At 41.7% G+C, this 22,640-nt stretch overlaps 1 protein-coding gene across 1 annotated transcript in view; it reads right to left on the reverse strand.

Annotated features, from left to right (window-relative positions):
* armh3 (armadillo like helical domain containing 3) overlaps positions 1 to 22,640 on the reverse strand; it is a 154,416-nt gene that overhangs the window by 45,877 nt on the left and 85,899 nt on the right. The window contains exons 19-23 of the mRNA XM_072557221.1: positions 20,326 to 20,386; positions 17,209 to 17,297; positions 5,214 to 5,296; positions 1,529 to 1,655; positions 409 to 484 (exon numbers count right to left, since the gene is read on the reverse strand). Coding sequence (XP_072413322.1) covers positions 409 to 484; positions 1,529 to 1,655; positions 5,214 to 5,296; positions 17,209 to 17,297; positions 20,326 to 20,386 — 436 coding nt within the window. The remainder of the gene's footprint in view (positions 1 to 408; positions 485 to 1,528; positions 1,656 to 5,213; positions 5,297 to 17,208; positions 17,298 to 20,325; positions 20,387 to 22,640) is intronic.

Below are 22,640 nucleotides of genomic sequence, written 5' to 3' on the forward strand. Positions count from 1 at the left end.
TCTGTGATCTAAAGTAGACATGCAAAATCCTACAGGCCAACATTTATCATTTTGGACCTTGTTGTGTGCAAATTGCTTCTTACATTATAACAGTAACCACCCTTCAAAAAGCACACTATAGGATGTCGCAAAGTATATTACAGCCCAACCTCATGAAAAGCATTGTAGAAATGGAAATTTGATTTATAACTCCCCTATATTTTATAGAATAAATTCACCATGTTCACGTAATACATCTCATGTGTTAATGGGCTTCTAAACCATACAAGTGATGCAGCTTTCGTACCACAATGTTCCCAATATGGGATGGATCAACCAAAGAAAGAAGAGTGAAAGTGATCCCCACTTATACTAAGCTATGGTGATCTATTCTCAAGACAAAGTTCTTCATTTGCATGTGCCCCTTACCTGACGTTTATCAGTGCATGGGTTACTTTGCTCGCTGGCTCCTTCCACTGACCACTGTTTGTCGAAAGCCGCAAAACTATAATGGAGCAAAAGTAAAGGTCACCAACAGTCATTTCAAACTCAGCTATAATGACTTTTACATTGACTTTCCTGAACAAAAACTTGCATCTGATATATGTCCAGTGACAACCTACCTTTGCAGAGGCACAAGGCAAAAATATTGGATGTGGAATTGAAGAGAGATTTAGGACAGATGGTCAGAGTTTTCAGAGGTACTTTCAGGAGACTTTTGAAAACAAATGGGAAAAACAGGAGGAGTTTGGAGGAAGAATTCTTGGCAGAGAGGTCTAAGTGGCTGAAAGGGTGATGAACAGTGGGGTAAAGCAAAAAGAGTCTACAGACAATGCTTTTAAATACAATAGAAAGGGTCGGTGAGCCCATAAAATTGCCCAGTCCCTCAGTGGTTACACTACTGCCACACAGCGCCAGTGACCTGGGCTTGATTCCACCCTGTCTGTATGAGTTTCTTCCGGGTGCTCCAGTCGCCTTTCACAGTTCAAAGACGTGCGGGTTAGGTGGATTGGCAATACTAAATTGTCCCTAATCTCCAAGGATATGCAGGCTAGGTTGAAATGCAGGGTTATAGTGATATGGTAGGAGGTGGGTTTGGGTGGGATGCTCTTCAGAGAATCAGTGTGGACTTGATGGGCCAAATGGTCTGCTTGCACATTGTAGGGATTCTACACTTTCCTCACATTATCCAAAGTGAATTTGCTGAGCACACAATCGAAGCTGACACATTAGCAGAGGTACTTTCTTTTGGATTCGGGAATGAATTGAGCTGCCACAGCACTGATTGAAAAAGAGCAGGGAATTCTCCAAGGTGAGCTGGAATCAATGTTTATCCCCGAATCAACATCACCAAAGAAAAATAATTTAATCATTAACACAATACTGTTGGTGGAACACATTACTGCTGTATATTCTACATTATTGCAGCACCTACACTTCATAAAGTACTTGACTGTCTATGAACCATTGAGACATACTGGGGATGTGAAATAAATGACAGAACTTCAAGTCTTCCTTTCAACTCAGTTTAAGATAAAAACAAACTTACCCATTGAATACAAGTTATCAAAGACTTGGTGCATTCGAATGATCTCGTAGTAAAGTTCATCATAACTACTTGGTGTGGGGAGGAAAGTGTCACCATATGTAATAAACACGTTGAATAAATTCACAACCTACAACAAAGAAGAGTCATTGCTCAATTAGTCTGTCACAATTGTCAGAGGATAGCAGAAAAGGCAAACACTTCACCCGAGGAGCAGTCCTGTCCTGCCCAGCCTCTGAGGTGTGAGTCAGAGTGTGAGCTCTTCAGAGACATTCTGTACTGCCTCATCAGGTACAGCGTTCTGAATTCACTTCAGCTGCAATCATTTTCATTCAACCAGTCCCAAATGTTCAGGCATTCAAGTTGTAATTATTAACAGACAAATGGGAGAAAACAAATCTTGGATAAAAGGCTTAAATTCAAAGGATAAGTCAGAGACCAGTTTGCACTCAAGTTAGAGGGTTCAGTGGAAATCCAATTGAGGAGTTTAAGATCATTAAAGGAATTGATAATACAGATGAAGAAGAATTATTCTGTTTGGAGGAGCTCAGAAGAAAGGGAAAGAATCTTAAAGGTTAAAGCTAGGTCATTCAGGGGTGAGGTCACAAATCTGGGACTTACATGCCAAAGTGATGTTACATCTATTGTTTGATGAGGGCAGAGCAGTAGACGTTGTTTACTTGGATTTCAGTAAAGCCTCAACATGGTTCCACATGGTAGACTAATTAATAAAGTTAGGTCACATGAGATTCAGAGTGAGCTTGCCAATTGGATACATAATTGGCTTAACGGCAGGGCACAAACAGGGGTGGTGTAGATTGTTTCTCAGACTGTAGGCCTGTGACCAGCGGTGTTCCAGAAGGATTGGTTCTGGATCCTCTGTTGTTTGTCACTTATATAAACGATGTGGGTGAGAATATAGAAAGCATGGGCAGTATTGGACGACACCAATACTGGTGGCATAGTAGACAATGAAGAAAGTTTTCTAAGAATACAAAGTGATATTGATTAAAATGGGTCAACATGCTGAAAAATGGCAGGTGGAGTTCACTCTTGCAAAATGCGAGGTACTGCACTTTGGTATATCAAACAAGGATAGGGCTTATTCAATTAATGCTAGGGCCTTGGGTACTGCTGTAGAACAGAGGGACGTAGGGGTGCAGGTACATAATTCTTTGACGCTTGCATCATACATATACAGGGTGATTAAAAAGGTGTTTGGCATGCTTACCTTCATTACTCATCCCTTCATGTATAGGAATTGGGATGACATGTTGAGGTTGTACAGGACATTGGCGAGGCCTCTTCTGGAATACTATGTCCAGTTCTGGTTGGCCAGTTATCAGAAGGATATTAGCCAGAGAAAGTTCAGAAGAGATTTACCAGGATGTTGCCAGGTATGGAAGGTTTGAGTTCTAAAGAAAGACTGGTTAGGCTGGGAGCAGAGGAGGTTGATTGGTGATCTAATAGAAGTTTATAAAATAATAAGGGGATAGAGTTAATGGTAGTTGTCTTTTCCCTAGGATGGGGGACTTCAAGACTAGGGAGCACATCTTTAAGATGAGAGAGATTTAAAAAAGACATGAGGGGTAAATGTTTTACAGAGGGTAGTTCATGAATGGAATAAACTTCCCAAGAGAGTGGTGTACGTGGGTAAAAATACAATGTTTAAAAGACATTGGATAAGTACATGAATAGGAAAGGTTTGGAGGGATATGGGCCAGGAGCATGGAGGTAAGATTAGTTTAGTTTGGGATAACATTCAGCATGGACTGGTTGGACCAAAGGTTTCCATGCTAGATTTAGATTTAGATTCCCTACAGTGTGGAAACAGGCCCTTCGGCCCAACAAGTCCACATTGACCCTCCAAAGTATACTCCACCAAGACCTATTTCCCTCTGACTAATGCACATAACTCTACGGGCAAGTTAGAATGGCCAATCCAGCTGACTTGCACATCTTTGAACTGTGGGAGGAAACTGGAGCACCCGGAGGAAACCCACGCAGACATGGAGAGAATGTGCAAACTCCACACAGACAGTCGCCCAAGGCTGGAATCGAACCCGGGTCCCTGGCACTGCGAGGCTACAGTGCTAACCACTGAGCAACTGTGTTGTATGATTCTACGATCTAATAGAAAATTTTAAAACGTATATGAAGGTATTTTCGTTTGGCATTAAAAGGTTTGGAACCAAGGCAGGTATACAACACTCGGATACCGATTAACCCCGATCTAATTGAATGGCTCTTCCTGTTCATATATGTGCTTCTATAATGCCAGCAATAACCCAGCTTAAAAGCACTGAAATATAGTAGACAGTGGAACTTCACGAGTGCATTAAGCCTTTGTCTGCTGACATCCAGTAATAATTTTGTGGCTCTGATCAAAAAATATCCTGCATGGAACAGCCTACCAGGGAGGAATATTGTACAAGGTGCTGGTTAAAGTTGGCTCATTGGACAGGATTTGCATATTGGGTAGAGATTGAGGGAAACTAACGTGGGGGGGGGGGTGGAATCTGAGGGTTTGAAGTCAATAAAAAAATTAATAGATTTGCCAGTGCTGGTGGCTTTTCCCTCTTCCCTTAACATTCTACGTCAACTGTCCATGTGACTTCATGTGCCCTGTTGCTAGGTTTTTGTTGCTAGGCAACTCTGAAAACCAATCCGTCACTTGTAAAAATCCACCTTTCTGCTGCAATCTGCAAACTTTAACATTTCATTTACTGCAGTAGTTGTTCTTTTATCATAAATACATACCACAAGCTGCAGGATTTCTGCAGCCAAGTTCAAGGAAAGGTCTGCAGGTTGTCCGATTAGAAATATTGCTCCTGTTCGCCAAACCTTCTGCTTATTCATTCTGAAGCCAAATCAGTATCCATTTGAATCATCTGCCTTGATCCCAAAAGCTTTCACTGTAGCCAAGAACTTAAGCAAGAATCTGTGCTCTCATGGAATTTTTCCACCAATCAGTCCATCAGACAATGACTGGGCTGCACTATTATGGGGTAGTTCAGTCACAAAGTGACAGGTCCACACTATTGAGGGGTCAAGTCAGTCACACAGTGACAGGGCCACATTATTGAAGGGTCAGTCAGTCACACAGTGACAGGCCCGCATTATTGAAGGGTCAGTCAGTCACACAGTGACAGGGCCACACTAATGAAGGGTCTGTCAGTCACACAGTGACAGGGCCACACTATTGAAGGGTCTGTCAGTCACACAGTGACAGGGCCGCATTATTGAAGGGTCAGTCAGTCACACAGTTGACAGGGCCCCACTGTTGAAGGGTCAGTCAGTCACACAGTGACTGAACCACATTATTGAAGGGTCAGTCAGTCACACAGTGACAGGGCCGCATTATTGAAGGGTCTGTCAGTCACACAGTGACAGGGCCGCATTATTGAAGGGTCAGTCAGTCACACAGTGACTGAACCACATTATTGAAGGGTCAGTCAGTCACACAGCGACAGGGCCACACTATCAAGGGGTCAGTCAGTTGTACCGTTTTATATATAACAGTAAACATTAAAGCATTCTGGCACTGTTCATCAAAAATGGTTTGACCGACTTCACAGTTACGCAGAGTTTTACATCAAACAGCCTTCCTATCATCTAGGGACAACTGAGAGACTCTTGAGCAAACACAAAATGTTAACAAAATGTATACTGACAACTAATGACTCACCATTAAGGCCAAAGCAAAGATGTTGTATTTCCCCAAGAGCACAGTCTCATTCGACATCAGGAATTTCAACAGATTGATCAGAGCTGGAATCACAGGAAGCACACAGTAAGAAAAGTATTAAGACAAAAATAAACAACTTTTATTAAATTTCTCTTCAACTCCTTTGCTATGGTATGTGCTGTAATGTTAGGAAATAGATTAATTTCATAACACTAGACAAAGAGGGATTTCTAACTGAAACTCTCCCTGGTTCAACACAAAGCTAAATTACCTATTTCTGATCCTTGGTCAAGACTAGCTAAATTTCAAAGACTGGTTAAATAGAGTTAAGATCCTCTAGCAAGCAGTTAGCCAATTGCCCAATAAATAAAGCATAAGGGTTTTGCACAATTTCCTCCAGAATTGACAGCAATTTGCCTGATCTGGAATCTGTTCCTTTTCAATGTGGTACTAACAATGTCCTAATCGACATTCACTGAACAAGCTAATCACTGGTACACACACTCCTCAAATTTGGCAAATGCATGTGGACCCTTATCTCAATCAGAATAGGAATCACAAAGAGGAAATTATACATGAACTGGCCAGAGCGTCAATCAACCTGGAGTAAAACCTTATGGAGCAAGCACTGGAGAAACCCAGCAGGTCTGCCAGCATCTGTGGAGATAAAGAGAGTTAATAATTCCAGTCTAATGGAATCTGAAGTAACTGCGTTATTTCTGAGCACCGCACTTCACAAATGATGAACTGGCTTTAGAGGGAGTGCAGCTCTGAGTCACCAGAATGATGCATGACTTCACGAGTCAGATTTTATAAAGAAAGGTTGCGTACACTCAAGTCCACATCCACTTGAGTTTAGACACTAATCCAGATGATTGTAACAAGAAAGGAATTAATGTGGATACAGTGGGAAAAATTATTTCCTCTGCTTGGGAAAAGCGGGATCACGGGCCATAATGTCAGGAAGAGAGATGGTCACTCAAGAACAAAGCCAAGCAGAAAGATAATATAAAGAGGACAAAAAGCTCCTGTCCAGACAGTATGTATTGTGCTTTGTAAAATAATCTTGGGAACAATAAAAATAGGGAAAGGTTTGGTGCCAGAGGATTGGCAGCTAGCTAATATTGTACCTATACCCAAGGTGATAGATAAAACATATCCAGGGAAATATGGAAAGCTACCTTAACTTCAGGTGGTCAAAAATAATGGAATTCCTAAAAAGGAGAAAACAGAAGTATCTAGGACCAAAAATAGAAAAACGAGTAGTCAGGATGAATTTCAAAAAGGAAAAACATCTTGCTTGACCAACCTTAAGTTCTTTGAGGTGGCAACAGACAGAATAGGTAAGGATAATGCAATAGATTTTGCATATTTACATACCCAAAAAGGCCTTTGGTAAGGTGCTTCATTATGGATAAGGTCAGAGAATGCACAATCAGGGGATAAGTGACAGAATGAATAGCTATCTGGCTTGACGACAGAAAGCAGAGAGTGGGAGTAAAAGACAGTTTTTCAGAGGAACAGAAGGTGGGAAGTGGGATCCTACCAGAATCAGTGTTTGGACCATTCTCGATCACAATTTATATGAACAATTTAGACTTTGGCAGCAAAAGCATTATTTCTAAATTTGCATGCCATATTAAATTGGGGTTATAGTCAACACTCATGAGGAGCATTAGAATACGAATCAATAATAAACTTGAAGTATGGATTAATAATCAGTAGGAATGAGGTGACATGAGACCTGGGAAATTAAGAATCAAAATGGGGTACAGGAACAATAGGACTTGGGAGTACAAATACACAAATTCCAACAAGTCACAACATGAGTCATAAGGTCATAACAAAAGCAAGCCAAGTACACAGGTTACTCTAAACCTGCAACGAACATTAATCAGATAAAACGCAAGTGTGCTGTTTGCTGTACTGGTCACCAAATGTAAAAAGCTTGCACTGACAATGGAAAGGGCACAAAAAAGATATCACACCTAAAGGAGAAAGGCTAAGTCTCTTCTCTAGAAAAGTGGAGGCTGACTGGTGACATCCTAATACTTCAAATAATTAACTGCAACATAGCTTATATAGTGGAATCAGAGATTGGATCTGAGAGTCTCCTCAGGATCTTATACATTTTAATAAATTCATTCAGGGTTACCCTGCAAGGAAAGGTTAGGCCTACATCTGTTAGAGTTAGAAGAATGAAAAGTGACTTTTTTGAAACATGTAAAATCCTGAGGGGACTCGACAGAGTGGATGCTGAAAACATATCTCCCTTTATGGGAGGGTCTAGAACTACTGAGCACAGTTGATTCTGCAGGTGAGAAGCATTTACTTTCCTCAAAGAAGATCGTTAATGTTTGGCATTCTGTTCCCCAGAGAAGAGTATAGTCAGAGTCGCTGAATATTGTTAAAGCAGAGTTTAACACTTGATTGACACAAGAGACAACGGCAGACAGAAACAGAGTGGAGACCACAAACAGAACAGCCATGGTCTTTTCAAATAGTACAGGTTTGAGGGGATGAATGGTCCAATTCCTGCTCCTGATTTGTAAGTTCGTATTAATAAAGACCTTTAAAATTATGAGGGGAATTTCTCGAATTGATACAGAGAGTGTTTCCACTTCTGAGGAAAGCTAGATGTTATCGTTATAAGATAACCATCAACAAGGGGATTCAGAAAAAAACTCTTTACACAGAATGTGGAATTCACCACCATATGGAGTGGTTGAAATGAAGATAACTGATGGATTTAAAGGGAAGCTAGACAAATACATGTCTACAAGACCAGTCAGTTTTACGTCTGTGGTCAGCAAGATACTGGAGAGGATTCTGAGAGATAGGATTTATGACTATTTGGGAAAACAGTTTGATTAAAGATAGGGGAAATTGCGGTCTTTAAAGGCGGCGGCAATTTGGTATGTAACTCTCACTGTATATCCCCTCCCACGTGGTTGATGATGTCCTCCAGCGCATCTCATCGACCCCACCACCAGAGATATATTTCCCTCCCTACCCCTATCTGCTTTCCCTAAAGACCGTTCCCTTCGCAACTACCTGGTCAGGCCCACATCCCTCCCAACAACCCACCCTCCCTGCCCGGCACCTTCTCCTGCCACTGTAGGAATTGCAAAACCTGTGCCCACACCTCCCCCCTCACCTCCATCCAAGGGCTCAAAGGAGCCTTCCACATCCATCAAAGTTTCACCAGCATTTCCACATGTCATTTACTGTACCTGTTGCTCCCAATGCGGTCTCCTCTACACTGGGGAGACAGGATGCCTACTCGCAGAGCGCTTCAGAGAACATCTCCAGGACACCCACACCAATCAACCCCACCACCCCGTCGCCGAACATTTCAAAACCCCCCCTCCCACTCTGCCGAAGACGTGCAGGTCCTGGGCCTCCTCCATCACTATTCCCTCACCACCCGACGCCTGGAGGAAGAACGCCTCATCTTCCACTTCGGGGCCCTCCAACCCCATGGCACCAATGTGGACTTCACCAGTTTCCTCATTTCAACTTCCACCTGACCCCAGTTCCAACCTTCCTGCTCAGCATCGATCTCATGACCTGTCCCATCTGTCCATCTTCCTTCCCACCTACCTGCACCACCCTCCCCTCCGATCTATCACCTTCATCCCCACCTCCATTTACTGACTACACTCTCAGCTACCTTCCCTCCAGCCCCACCTTCCTCCAATTTATCTCTCGACCCCCAAGGCTCCCAGCCTCATTCCTGATGGAAGGGCTTTTGCCCGAAACGTCGATTCTCCTGCTCCTCGGATGCTGCCTGACCTGCTGTGCTTTTCCAGCATCACACTCTTGGCTCTAATCTCCAGCATCTGTGGTACTCACTTTTGTCTATGACTTTGAGGGGGTCAGGTCATGCCTCACAAGCCGTATTGAGTTCTTGGAAGATGTGACAAGTTGACGAAGGTTGAGCAGTGGATGTGGTGTTTATGGATTTCAGTAAGGCATTTGGTAAAGTTCCCCATGGTAGACTCTTTCAGAAAGTTAGGAGGTATGGGATATAGGAAAATTTAGCTGTCTGGATACAGAATTGACTGGCTGAAAGAAGACAACGAGCGGTAGTGGATGGAAAGTATTCCACCTGGAGGTTGGTGACTACTGGTGTCTTACAGGATCTGTTCTTGGGCCTCTGCTCTTTGTAATTTTTATAAATAACTTGGATGAAGAAGTGGAAGTGGGGGGGGGGGTTAGTAAGTTTGCCGATTTCACAAAGGTTTGTTGTGTTGTAGTAAGTAGAGTAGATTAGATTAGATTACCAACAGTGTGGAAGCACACCCTTCAGCCCAACAGTCCACACCAACCCTCTGAAAAGCAACCCACCCAGTCCCATTTCCCTACATTTACTCCTGATTGATGCACCTAACAATTTGGGCAATTTGGCACAGCCAATTCACCAATTCATCTTTGGACTGTGGGAGGAAACCGGAGCACCTGGAGGAAACCCACGCAGACAAGGGGAGAATGTGCAAACTCCAAATAGACAGTCGCCAGAGGTGGGAATTGAACCCAGGTTCCTGGCGCTGTGAGGCAGCAGTGCTAACTGCTGAGCCACTGTGCCGCCCCATGTGTCAAGGGCTGTTGCAGGCTACAAAAAGACATTGACAGGATGCAGAGCTGGGCTGAGAAGTAACAGATGGAGTCCAACCTGGATAAATGCGAAGTGATTCATTTTGGAAGGTCGAATACGAGTGCCGAATACATGGTTAAAGACAGTATTCTTGGCAGTGTGGAGGAACAGCTAGATCTTGGGGTCGACATACGTAGATCCCTCAAAGTTGCCACCTAAGTCGATAAGACTCTTAGGAAGGCATATGGTGTTTTGGCTTTCTTTAACAGGGGAATTGAGTTTAAGAGCCATGAGGTTTTGCTGCAGTTCTATAAAACCCTGGTGAGACCACACTTGGAATATTGTATTCAGTTCTGGTAACCTTATTATAGAAAGGATGCAAATGCTTTAGAGAGGGTGCAGAGGAGACTTACCAGGATGCTGCCTGGATTGGAGGGCATGTCTCATGAAGAGAGGTTGAGTGAGCTAGGGTTTTTCATACTGGAGAGGAAGACAGGTGACTTGTTGAAGGTGTACAAGGTAATGAGAGGCATAGATAGAGTAGACAGCCAGAGACTTTGCCCCAGGGCAGAATTGGCTGCCATGAGGGGTGATAATTGTAAGGTGATTGGAATACGGTATAGGGCAGATGTCAGTGGTGAGTGCATGGAATGCACTGCCAGCGGTAGTAGTAGAGTTAGAGACATTTAAGCGACTGCTGAACAAGCACATGGACGACAGTAAATTGAGGGGTGTAGAGGTTAGTTTGATGGGGTCATAGAAATGTACAACATGGAAACAGACCCTTCAGTCCAACTCGTCCATGCTGACCAGATATCCTAACCTTATCCAGTCCCATTTGCCAGCACTTGGCCCATATCCCTCCAAACCCTTCCTATTCATCTACCCATCCAGATGTCTTTTAAATGCTGTAAATGTACCAGCCCCCATCACTTCCTCTAGGAGCTCATTCCACACACGCACCACCCTCTGCATGAAAAAGTTACTCCTTAGGTCCCTGTTTTATCTTTCCACTCTCACCCTAAACCAATGTCTTCTAGCTCTAGACTTCCCCACCTCAGGAAAAAGACCTTGTCTATTTATCCTATCCATACGCCTCATGATTTTATAAATCTCTATAAGGTCACTCCTCAGCCTCTGACACTCCAGGGAAAACAGCCTCAGCTTACTCAGCCTCTCCCCTTGGCTCAAATCCTCCGACTTCGGCAAAATCCTTGTAAATCTTTTCTGAACCCTTTCAAGTTGGGGAGGCGATGGCCTAGAGGTATTATCGCTGGACTGTTAACCTAGAGACTCAGGTAATGTTCTAGGGACCCAGATGGTGGAATGTGAATTCAACAAAAAAGCCTGGAACTAAGACTAATAACCATGAATCCATTGTTGATTGTTGGAAAAACCCATCTGGTTCACATTAGGGAAGAAAACTTACCTGGTCTGGCCTACATTTGACTCCAGACCCACAGCAATGTGGTTGACTCTTAACTGCCCTCTGGGCAATTAGGGATGGGAGACAAATGCTGTCCTCATCCCATGAATGAATAAACAAAACAATTCACAACATTCCTCTGGTAAGAAGAAGAGAATTGCACGCAATATTCGAAAAGTGTCCTAATCAATGTCCTGTACAGCCGCAACATGACCTCCCAACTCCTATACTCAATGCTCAGACCAATAAAGGACAGCATACCAAACATCATCTTCACTATTCTATCTACCTGCAATTCTACTTTCAAGGAACAATGAAGCACACTCCAAGGTTCAGCTTGATCTTCGATTAACACTTGGCACAACATTGTGGGCCATAGGGCCTGTATTACGCTGTACTGTTCTATGTATAGTAAATGAATAGTGTATGCCAGTTGAGTTGGAAGAGGAAGGACGGTAGCAAGGACTGGTTGGGCCAAATGGCCCATTTTCATTGTTGAATATTCAATGTAACAATAAGCCATTGAGACCACACTCTGCATCAGGAAAAATTTCTTTGCACAAAGTTTTGATGGAAACCTGAAACTCTTGCATGCATGAAAAGGCAGCGGCTAGTGGGGTCAATTGCCATTTTAAGACTGATTTCTTGCAACTTCTGTTGAGTAAACACAAGAAGAAGAAAAGCAAGGTAAATGGAGTTCAGTTACAGATCACAAGTGATTTAATACATAGTTATTTTTAAAAGATTCATTCAGGGGATGAGAGCATCACTGGCTAGGTCAACATTAATACCCATCCCAGAGGGACTGGGTCTGGAGTCACATGGAGGTCAGACCAGGTAAGGATGACATTAGTGAGCTAGACTGGTTCTTCTGACACTCGGCAATAGTTCAATGGTCATCATTAGACACTTATTTCCAGATTTTCATTGAATTCAAATGCCACCATTTGCTGCGGCAGGATTTAAGCTTATATCGCAACAGCATTACCTGTGTCTCTGGATTTTCAGTCCAGCAATAATACCATAAGGCCTCCCTTTTATTCACTCATTAGAATATGCTTGGGAGCTGAATGGCCTCCCCGTGGACCGATGTCTCTACTTCCAGGCTTGAAGCAGGAACATTTTTGATAGCATCCACAAATTTCACCACCAGACCAGATGAGTGACATACTGGATTTGAACTTCAACTAATAAGCCATAATTATGAACTATCAGAAGTATAACCCTTCAGATGGTACATGAAACCCCAGTTCAGACAAAAGATCACCAACCTGAAACACTAACTGCTTCTCTCTCCACTGAAGGTACTTGAGCTGTATTTTTAAATTTTATTTCAGACTTCTATCACCTGCTGTACTTTATTTTTGGGCAGGACTTGTTTGAAGAAATGATTTGAAAATTAACCTCAGACGGTCAAGTATTTATTTTGCTGATCCTAAATAATTTCCAACAAGAGGGAACAAAAAGAGACAATGGCAGATGGTGGTAACAGATGTTACGTAGCTGTAGTGACTGAGCTTCGCTGCATGCGCTATGTTGCTGATCTGATTTGGCTGCGAGGTAGCCTGATGGGAGCCAGGCAGCAGAAAGAGACTGCAGGATGGAAGTCAGGAGGAGAGTTCAATCAAACTGCAGGCAGAGAAAGGAAGGACAGAGCAAGAATAAAAGTAATAAGTGAATGTGTAAGCAAAAGAAGAAAAGTAAAAATGAAGAGAAAGAAGAAAAATATAGGAAGATTATTTAAAAATGTCAGGGAGGTTTTAAAAAAAAACAAGAAATAATAGATGTGAGAGGTTGTAGCTTGATATAACTTTGAGTATGGGCAGTTGAAGGCATTCTGACTGATGCTGAAAGAAGACAGAACAAACTTGCATTTCTATAGCACCTTTTATGACCCCAGCATGATCCATCACACTTTACATCCAATGAAGAACTTTCTGAAATGCAGTCGATGTTGCCAACTAGGAATGGCGACTGTCAATTTGCTAGCAAAAAGCTCACATAAGTAACACAGAAAAATGATGATCAGTTATTTTTAGATCTGAATCTAAAGATAAATGTTGACCTGCATACCAGGATAACTCCACTTTACTTCTTATATTAATGGATGCAGAGATCTCAGCTTAACATACGGTTTGAAATGTGTAGCTTGTCCACTAGTGCATCCCTCCCTCAGTACTGATCTTCCAACCATACAACCCTCTTTCAGTACTGACCCTCCGACTGCAGAATGCTCCCTCAGTACAGATTGCCAACAATGCAGCACTTCTTCAGTACTGACCCTCCAACAATAAAATACTTCAGCAGTATTTCTTTTACGATTGGAGCTTTTGCCTCAACCTCCAAAACAGTTGTTCCCTTACCACAAAGCCACGACATTATTCCACTTTCCATGCTTATAAAAATGCTCCAGGTGATTACAAGATTCAATAAGACAGATAGGGATAAAATGACATTCTCTGGTGCAAGATCAGATGCAAAATTAGAATAAGTCTGTCTTGTGATTTTGAAGGCTGGAGTTGTTTATATTTCATTCAATATTGCTACCTTGCAATAAAGAACAACATTACACCTAGCTTCCCAATCCCTCATTGTGCCTACACACCAGTATTTTCTAATTCTGATACCAGGACACTCAGATACCTTTGAATTGTTACAAGTTGGAATGAAGCTCAAAGTGTGGTGGAAGATTCAGTAACAAGTTTAAAAAAAAATTGAATTAAACACTCCCCATTTGAGTATGGTTATACTTTTTTATTTTACTGAAAAAATAGCCAAGTTCATATTTTCCCATGATACTTCATTCCCACATTTTTTGCCCACTCACTTAACCGAGCTTTTCAGATTTACATCCTCTTCGTAACTTAAGTTCTTACTTACTTTTGTATCCTCAACAAAGTTAGCAACCATACTTACAACCCTTTTATTCAAGATATAGTTGTAAATTGTCAAGGACCCACCACTGATCCCCAAGGCACTCCTTTCATTACATACTACCAACTTGAAAGTTACCCATTTATACCTTTTCAAGGCAAGCATCTTTGAACACCGCAAGAAACCTTCAAAGACTTGAAATGGAGCAAAGTCAAGGGGCTGAATGGCTTCTGATCTATAGGTTTGCACAAAATGGTTTATAGCTTCATTAGATTTCTAAAAACAGAAAATCTGCGGTCTTGCACAGTTTTTAAAAAATTAATTACCTAAGTTGTGAACTCTCTAGCAACATTAAGGAGACAGATTCACAGAATCCTCCAGTACAGAGGCCCACCATCTTTGAAAGAGTTAAAAGTCACACGACACCAGGTCATAAGTCTTTGAAAGAGTTATCCCATTGTCCCCTCCTCTGTAGTTTTCTACAAGCCCCATAAACGTTTTCAGTTCAAATGTTTATTCAATTCCCTTTTGAAACTTGTTACTGAATCTTCCACCAAACTTCAAGCCTCATTCCAACTTGTAACAATTCATGGTGAATTCTCCCCACCTCTCTTGGTTCGTCTGTCAATCATCTGGTCGCTGATTGCCTGATGCCATTGAAAACAGCTAATCTTTACTTGTTTAATCAAAACCCCTCATACTACTAAACCTCTTAATTTTCTTTCTGTTCTTTATGATGGGTGACAGGAGGAGGGAATGCCTTAACAGCTTGAAGTTCTGGCATTCTGATTCAGAAGCATGGACAATCCTGCCATATGCACAAACAAAAATGCACTCATTTGTAACCCACAATGTTTGTCGCCAGAATGTTGTCATCTAGCCAGTTCAATGCTAGCAGCAGTGGATGTAAATTAGCCTTAATACTCATGGGCTCATCTCAACTGCCTCAGAGACACAGCAGTGTTTTCCGACACCTCTGATGAGTCACTGAGTCTCATGGCTGGTGCCTCAAATCATGGAGCTATTTAATCATGTGATTCAGCTGGGTTCACAACTTAATAGCGATTGAACTGTAAAGTTTATATTCAAGTTGGTTCAAGTATAGAATTATACAGAGCTGCTACCACATGTAGTAGTTGGGATAAACAGTACAAATGATTTAATGAGATGCAAAGGAAAAACAACTAGAAGCATATAGTAACAAGATGAGGTAAAGTAGGGCAGGTGAAGTCTCGTGCACAGCATAACCATCGACGTGAACCACTTGGACCAAGTGGTCTATTTTTGCTCAATGTAATGGATAAAGTTCACCTGTGTGATAGGGAGTGTGAACTCTTCCCTTCAAGTCTCTGTCACCAATCTGGATCATATTTAGTGCACCCAATGATCATCTGTAAGCACTCTGGTAAACATTAAGGATGATAGAGGAAGCTAGTACGCTGGTAATTTATATTTACAACAAAGCCATTTTTCAATGTGAGGTTTTCCTCAATTGTGACATTCAGTGAGAAACTCAGGCTATAAATAAGGGAGCAGTCTGCATTCTGATTCAGAGGCTAATTCATTTCAGAGTTTGATTTCTGGTGTTTAATCAATTGTACAGTAATCTGAGATGCTACAGAGGCAAAGCCACAAAAACCATCCTCAGACTCCCATGCGTAAAGTCAAACTCCCTGACCCTAATTCCATTCAGTGAAAAAGTTACCAGTTATGACAATCTGACAGCTGAATGGAAAATGGGAATAACTTCATAGATTCACTCACAGAGAACTTGCTTTTCTGTACTGATTAGATTAGATTCCCACATTGCAGAAATTATTATTGTGATTATCTTGTGATTCCCACATTGCAGAAATAATTACATTACAAAAATACTTGATCAATCGTAAAGATACACAGGATCTATTGAGGTTGTAAAAAATGTTATATAAAGGCATGTTTGCTTCTTCACTGACTCTTGTTTAAAAGTGCTGTTTCTGAACACCTGAGAAGCATGGGGAGTTTCAGCCTAGAGTTTGGTCGTAGATCTCTAGAGTGAAGTTGAACCTGTGACCTTTTGATTCACAGTTGAGACTGCTGCCCACTAGCCCAAGGTGTCACTAGATACCAGCAGGAGAAGGACAAAAGGGTGACCGGGGCAGGGAACTACTAGGATAAGATGAAGGAAACCAGGCAGTGATTCACACAGACTGTAATTTCTCAATAAAATGTACGTGGAAGATGCATCCCCAGTTTCCAACTTGACTCTTCTTTTCTTCCCGACTTTTTCCTTCAGGTCTCCTTTTGGTCATCCCTTCTCTTATCCTGAATTTTATTTTAAAATTCACCTGTGGGAGATGGGCATCATTTGCTGGCCAACATTTATCACCTGTTCCTAATTGCTCAAAAGGGCAGTTTGAGAGTCAGCCACATTGCTGTGGATTTGGAGTCACATGTAGGCCAGACCAGGTAAGGATGGCAGTTTCCTTCCCTAAAGGGCATTAGTGAACCAGCTAGGTTTTTCCAACAATTGATAATAATTTAATGGTCATCATTAGGCTCTTAGTTCCAGATTTCTTTTTATTGAATTCACATTCCACCATCTGCCATGGAGGGATTTGAACCCTGGTTCCAAGAGCATTAGCTGAGTTTCTGGATTAATAGCCTAGTGATAACACCACTAAGCCGTTGCCTCCCCATCACCAAACAGTTGACAAAGCTTCCTGATTTGAATAAAACAACCACAAATAGAGCAACAAAATAACAATCCTCGAACTGTTTTAGTCAACTGTGTAACTAGGATACCATTCACCATCTTGTCCTCATCTTCAGACATCCCTCCTGCACTCTCAACCATTCTGCACACACACACTCAGCCTTATCCTTCCTTCCCCACTGCTTTTATTCCAATTTATACACACCTATCCTTCCCTCACCCACCCGTCATTTCATGAGAGAACAAGACAACAAATAGGCAGATATTAAAATATGGAATGCTTACATGTAGATGTCTAGCCATTTTCTGTAACATTTTCTAATCTGTAACCTTTAATTCATTCGGGTCAATCATAGCCCTGGAGTATATTATAATGCTGCTCGTAGGTACAACAGGCACTCACCTGACCAGAGTTCACGCCAGGTGTAATGTAACCGTACTCTACACTTCTTCTGATAACAGATGAGTTTGTGAACTATCTGAACACATCGCCTACAAAATACAAAATCAAGGAAGCATTACACTAAAATGAAAAACAGCTTGCATTTAATCAAGCATTTAAGCTTAATTAATCTGAAGAAAAAAAATGAACAATTTGCAAGTATGACTACATCCTGGTTAAAAGAAGAATGTTTTAAGAGGAATACTGAAAGAGAGCGCAGGAGGGAAGTCTTCTAATCAAATTCTAGACAGTAGGCTGTGCATGGTTGAAGGCAAAACTGCCAATGAATGGAACGAGGGATGTGTAAAATAAAATATGTAAAAAGAGCTGTTATGGAAAGTTCGGAGGAGGCTGAATGGATGCAAGTTTAGGATTGGAAGAAATACACAAGGACAGAGACCCTGAAGGGATTTAAACATATGGCTGAAAATATCAAATTTAGTCATTGGGAAACAAGAAGCCAACGTGAATCTGTGAATACAGAGGTGATGAGTACATGAGACATATTTGTGTTAAGGTAGAGAGTTTTGGACGGTTAGTGGTTAGAGAGTTTAGTGGTTACAGAATGGGAGGCCAGTCAGTACAAGAGTGTAACAAATTTGGAGCGGAAGGCACATGACTGAGGGCTTTAGATGAAATTAGGTAGGGAAGAGACAAGCAATGTTACTGAGTGGAAGTAGGTCCTGGAGAAGACACAGGCTGGAATGCTCATCAAGGTTGACAGAAAATGGAGGACATGAATCCCTACAGTTTAGAAGCAGACCATTCAGCCCATCAAGTCCATACTGACCCTCTGAAGAGCATTCCACCCAAACCCACCCCTTCTCTACCCTAACCCTGTAACTCAGCGTTTTCCACAGCGAACCCACCCAGCTCGCGCATCTTTGGACTAGGCAACCAGAACTCCCATAGGAAACCCGTGCCAGTAAAGGGGTAATGTGCAAACTTCACACAGTCAATCACCAGAAGGTGGAATCAAACCTGGGTCCCTGGCACTGTGAGGCAACAGTGCTAAACACTAAGTCACCGTGCTGCCCCCATTCCAAAGACCTACCTATGACACAACACCATAGTAAACAAATATAGCTCCAGTATTCTTTATCCTGATGTCCAAAAATTGAAAAGACTTAAAAAAACAGAGGTCTTTTTGAAAAGCAGATCTAAATGGGCCTGTAGACATGTTGAGTTCAGGCCCTTTGGAAAATAAATTTTGCTTGGCTCAAACAGACAAAGTTTTTCCCCAAAAACCTGAACTCAGCATGTCTACATGTCTGTCTTCAACAAATTACCCAAACAATCCTATACCCATTCAGGCATATCTGAAAACTGAAAATATCTTTTATTCAAAGAACTGCTGGCCCTGAGATTTTTCAGATAAAGGATTCCTGACCTGTAGCAAGAGTAAAACTTATGGTCTATCCAGCCAACTCTGACTTGGCCAGTATTACCATCAGCTAGGATCCTATAGTCAGACGAGCAGTGCAAGGGTTGATAAATGTAATAAAAAGCAAGAACTGGAAGTCTGAAATAAAAATATCAGAAAGTGCTGGAAATACTCAGATACCTGGTAGCAGCAGCAAGGTCATCAACCTGAAATATTTAATCAATTTTTCACTGAAGAGGCTGCCAGGTCTGCTGATTAGATTAGATTCCCTACAGTATGGAAACAGGCCACCCAGACCCATTCCCCGACCCGACATTTACTCTTGACTAATGCACCTAACACGATGGGCAATTTAGCATGACCAATTCACCTAACCTGCACATCTTTGGATTGTGGGAGGAAACCGGAGCACTCAGTTATTTCCAAAATTATGTGTTTGTTCCCATGTTGCCAGTATCTACAGTGTTTGCTTTTGTGAAAGCCACGTATCAACAACCTAAACGCAGAAGTTGCAATAATGACATCAAGGAACAGGACATAAATGAAATTATGGCATGGAGCCAGAGGAGTATGTGGGAGGTAATTGCAAGGGCAAAACCAGGTGCAAGTGCTGAGGATACTCTATTCATGATTAGATGGATAATTGTAGAGCTCGATAAGAGCTGGACAATGTAGGAGGGGTGTGGGAGCAGGACTACAGAACAATCAAGGCACCTCACTGCAGCCCCAGTAAGCAGTTGCTTTTTTTTTGCTCCTGATTAGCTGTGGTGACCGAGGAAGGCATCTCACCTGACAGATTCATATCCAGCTCCAGAAAAAACGAACACAGATTTGGTATCAACATATTGCAATGACTTTGAAAATCAGAAGAAGATTGGCAATGGGATGATGGTTTGCAAGAGCTGAGGGGTTGAAGGTGTTTTCTCTGAGGTGAGTAGACAATAACAATTGAAAGGGAAGGGAAACCTATTTGAGGAAAGGGAACTGTTTACAATGGAAGACATGGGGGCTAGAAAGAGACTGGCTCTTCAGCAATTTAGCAGGAATGGATGAAGGGAGCAGAAGGCAAGTGTCATGAATAAGACAAACTCCAAGATAATATGAAGGAAAATAGGATGATAAGAAGAAATGAAGATACTGGTTCAGCAATGGTGGCAGTGAGAGAACCACATCTGGCAACAGACTGGTCTATATGTAATGAAGAAAATGTTCCAGAGTAGAGCTGCAGCTGCAGAACTATGATGGTGGCAAGAAATGTATTAAAGAGTCATTCTGTGCTTAATGATGTTCATATGTGAACTGTTCAGACTATAGTTAATTTGCTTCAAGGGATCTAAAAAGTGGCACAAATCTAACATCATCATTAACATCCTCACAACACACGCACACTAATTCCCAAATGCTCTATACAATCTTGCACTGTGCCATGCCAGAGGAGCAGATTATCCGATCGCATCAAGAATAGCAGTCAAAGGCACCATAATGAATTTTGGGATCTATGCTTAAAACACGAAAATTCATCAACTACATCTTCTACATTTTGGTTATCCTGGGAGTCTCAGGTCGGCTTCAGATGATGTTTTGTGCAAATGATCTGATTTAATGTTACCATCAGTCTGGCAGAAAGTTTGATTATGGGGAGTGAATATTGGGGAGTAGGCAATGGGTGAAATTAGAAATTACGTTGAACTTACATGTAAAGGTCCATGGGGAACTCCTTCATCATGTGAGTGACCATAAACTCCACCATTAGATCTGGAAAACAGCAAATTAAGATGTGGAGTGCATTATCCCTGTAACTTATATATTCAAATAACACAGAAAACTGCAATTCAGATGAACACCATTCTGTTACTTTCAAAAAGCAATCCATGCCTATTAAACTCTTGTGACACCATATCAAAATCCTTCTGAAAATCCAAATTTACCACAACCACTGACTTTCCTTTATCTATTAGTTTTATCCTCACGTACCTCCAGTAGATTCATTAAGCATGATGTGCCTTTCATAAACCTATTGTGACTTTGTCCAATTCTATTAATACTTTTGAAGTGTTCTATTATCCTCTCCTCAAATAGGTTTCCCTTTCAGCTGTTATTGTCTTCCCACCTCAGAGAAAACACCTTCAACCCCTCAGCTCTTGCAAACCATCATCCCATTGCCAGTCTTCTTCTGATTTTCAAAGTCATTGCAATATGTTAATGATACCAAATCGATGTTCATTTTTTTTCTGGAGTTGGATATGAATCTCTCAGGTGAGATGATTTTAGGCCAACTGGTCTGTAAATTCTGTTTTTTATCTCTCACTTTTTAAATTTTGGGGTTATATTTGCCAGCCCCAATCTGTAGGAACAACTCCAGAGTCCACATAATTTTCAAAGATGACCAGCGATGGATCCAATATTTCCAGGGCCACTTCATTTCATAATCTGGGATGTAGCTTATCAGGTCCCATCGGCCTATGAACTTCATTTCCCTAGCAATATTTTCTTACTAATATAGATTTCCTTCAATTTCACATCCTCACTAGACCTTGGTTCCCTAACATTTCTGGGAGATTATTTGAACTCCTTCCTTGTGATGGCAGAACCAAAGTGTGTGTTCGGTTCTTCTGCCGTTTTCTTCATCCCCATTATATCCCCATTGGGATAAATGGATGTTTCGCTGGTTGGAGAGAAGTGGTGAGCTGAGTGCCACAGGGGTCAGTGTTGGGCCCGCAACTGTTCATAATGTGCGATTTGGAAGAGGAGACCAAGTTTAATGTATCCAAGTTTGCTGATGAAACTAAATTGAGTGGAAAGGCAAACTGTGCAGAGGATGTGGAGGGTCTGCAGAAAGATTTAGACAGGGTAAGTGAGTAGGCATGGTTCTGGCAAATGGAGTACAATGTTGGTAAATTTGAGGTTTTCCAATTTGGAAGTAAAAATAGTAGGTCAGTATTATTTAAATGGTGAAAGATTGCAGCATGCTGTTGAGTAGAGGAACTTAGGAGTGCTCATACATGAATTGCTAATAATTGACTGGCAGATGCAACAGGTAATCCGGAAGGGAAATAGAATACTGACTTTCGTTGCTAGAGGGTTTGAATTTAAGAGCAAACAGGTTCCGCTGCAGTTGTACAAGGTGTTGGTGAGGCTGCACTTGGAGTATTTTGCCCCGTTTTGGTCTCTTCACTTGAAGGAGGATATACTAGCTTTGGAGGTGGTGCAGAGGAGGTTCACCAGGTTAATTCGAGGGATGAGGGGTTACCCTACGAGGAGAGGTTGAGATGCATGGGACAGTACTTGCTAAAATTTAAAAGAATGAGAGGGGATCTTATAGAAACATATAAAATTATGAAAGTGATAAATAAGAGAGAGGCAGGCAAGTTGTTTCCACTGGTGGGTGTGGCTGGGGACGTGGCCTCAAGATGAAGGGGAGTAGATTTAGAACAGAGCTAAGGAGGAACTGCTTTTCCCAGAGAATAATGAATCTATGGAATTCTCTGTCCAAAGAAGCAGTAGAGGCAACTTCATTAAATATATTCAAGACACAGTTGGATGAGTTTTTGTCTGGTAGGGGAGTTAAGGGCATTGGGGATAATGCAGGTAGGAGGAGCTGAGACAATGGATAGATCAGTCATGATCTTAATGAACAGCACAGCAGGCTCGATGTGCCAAATGGCCTCCGCCTGCTTCTATTACTATGAAACTTTTATAATTTCCCTGGTTTCTGACTACGAGAGATCTACATTTGTCTTTGCTAATCTTTCTTTTTCTCTTCATATATTTATAGAACTTTTTACAGTTTATTTGTCCTGCCAGTTTATCTCATGCACTGTTTTACCCCTCTTGATTAAACTTTTTGTTCTCTTTTGAAGAATTCTAATATGCCCACGGTCCTCATGCTTGCTGCTTTATTGGCAATTTTATACATTTCTTCTTCGGATCTAACACTGCCCCTAATTTTTGTAAGCTGCAATGAGTACTTACCATAATATATGCACATGTTCTTTAAATATTAGCCATT

Source organism: Chiloscyllium punctatum, chromosome 38, assembly GCF_047496795.1.
Source record: "Chiloscyllium punctatum isolate Juve2018m chromosome 38, sChiPun1.3, whole genome shotgun sequence".
Lineage (NCBI taxonomy): Eukaryota > Metazoa > Chordata > Chondrichthyes > Orectolobiformes > Hemiscylliidae > Chiloscyllium > Chiloscyllium punctatum.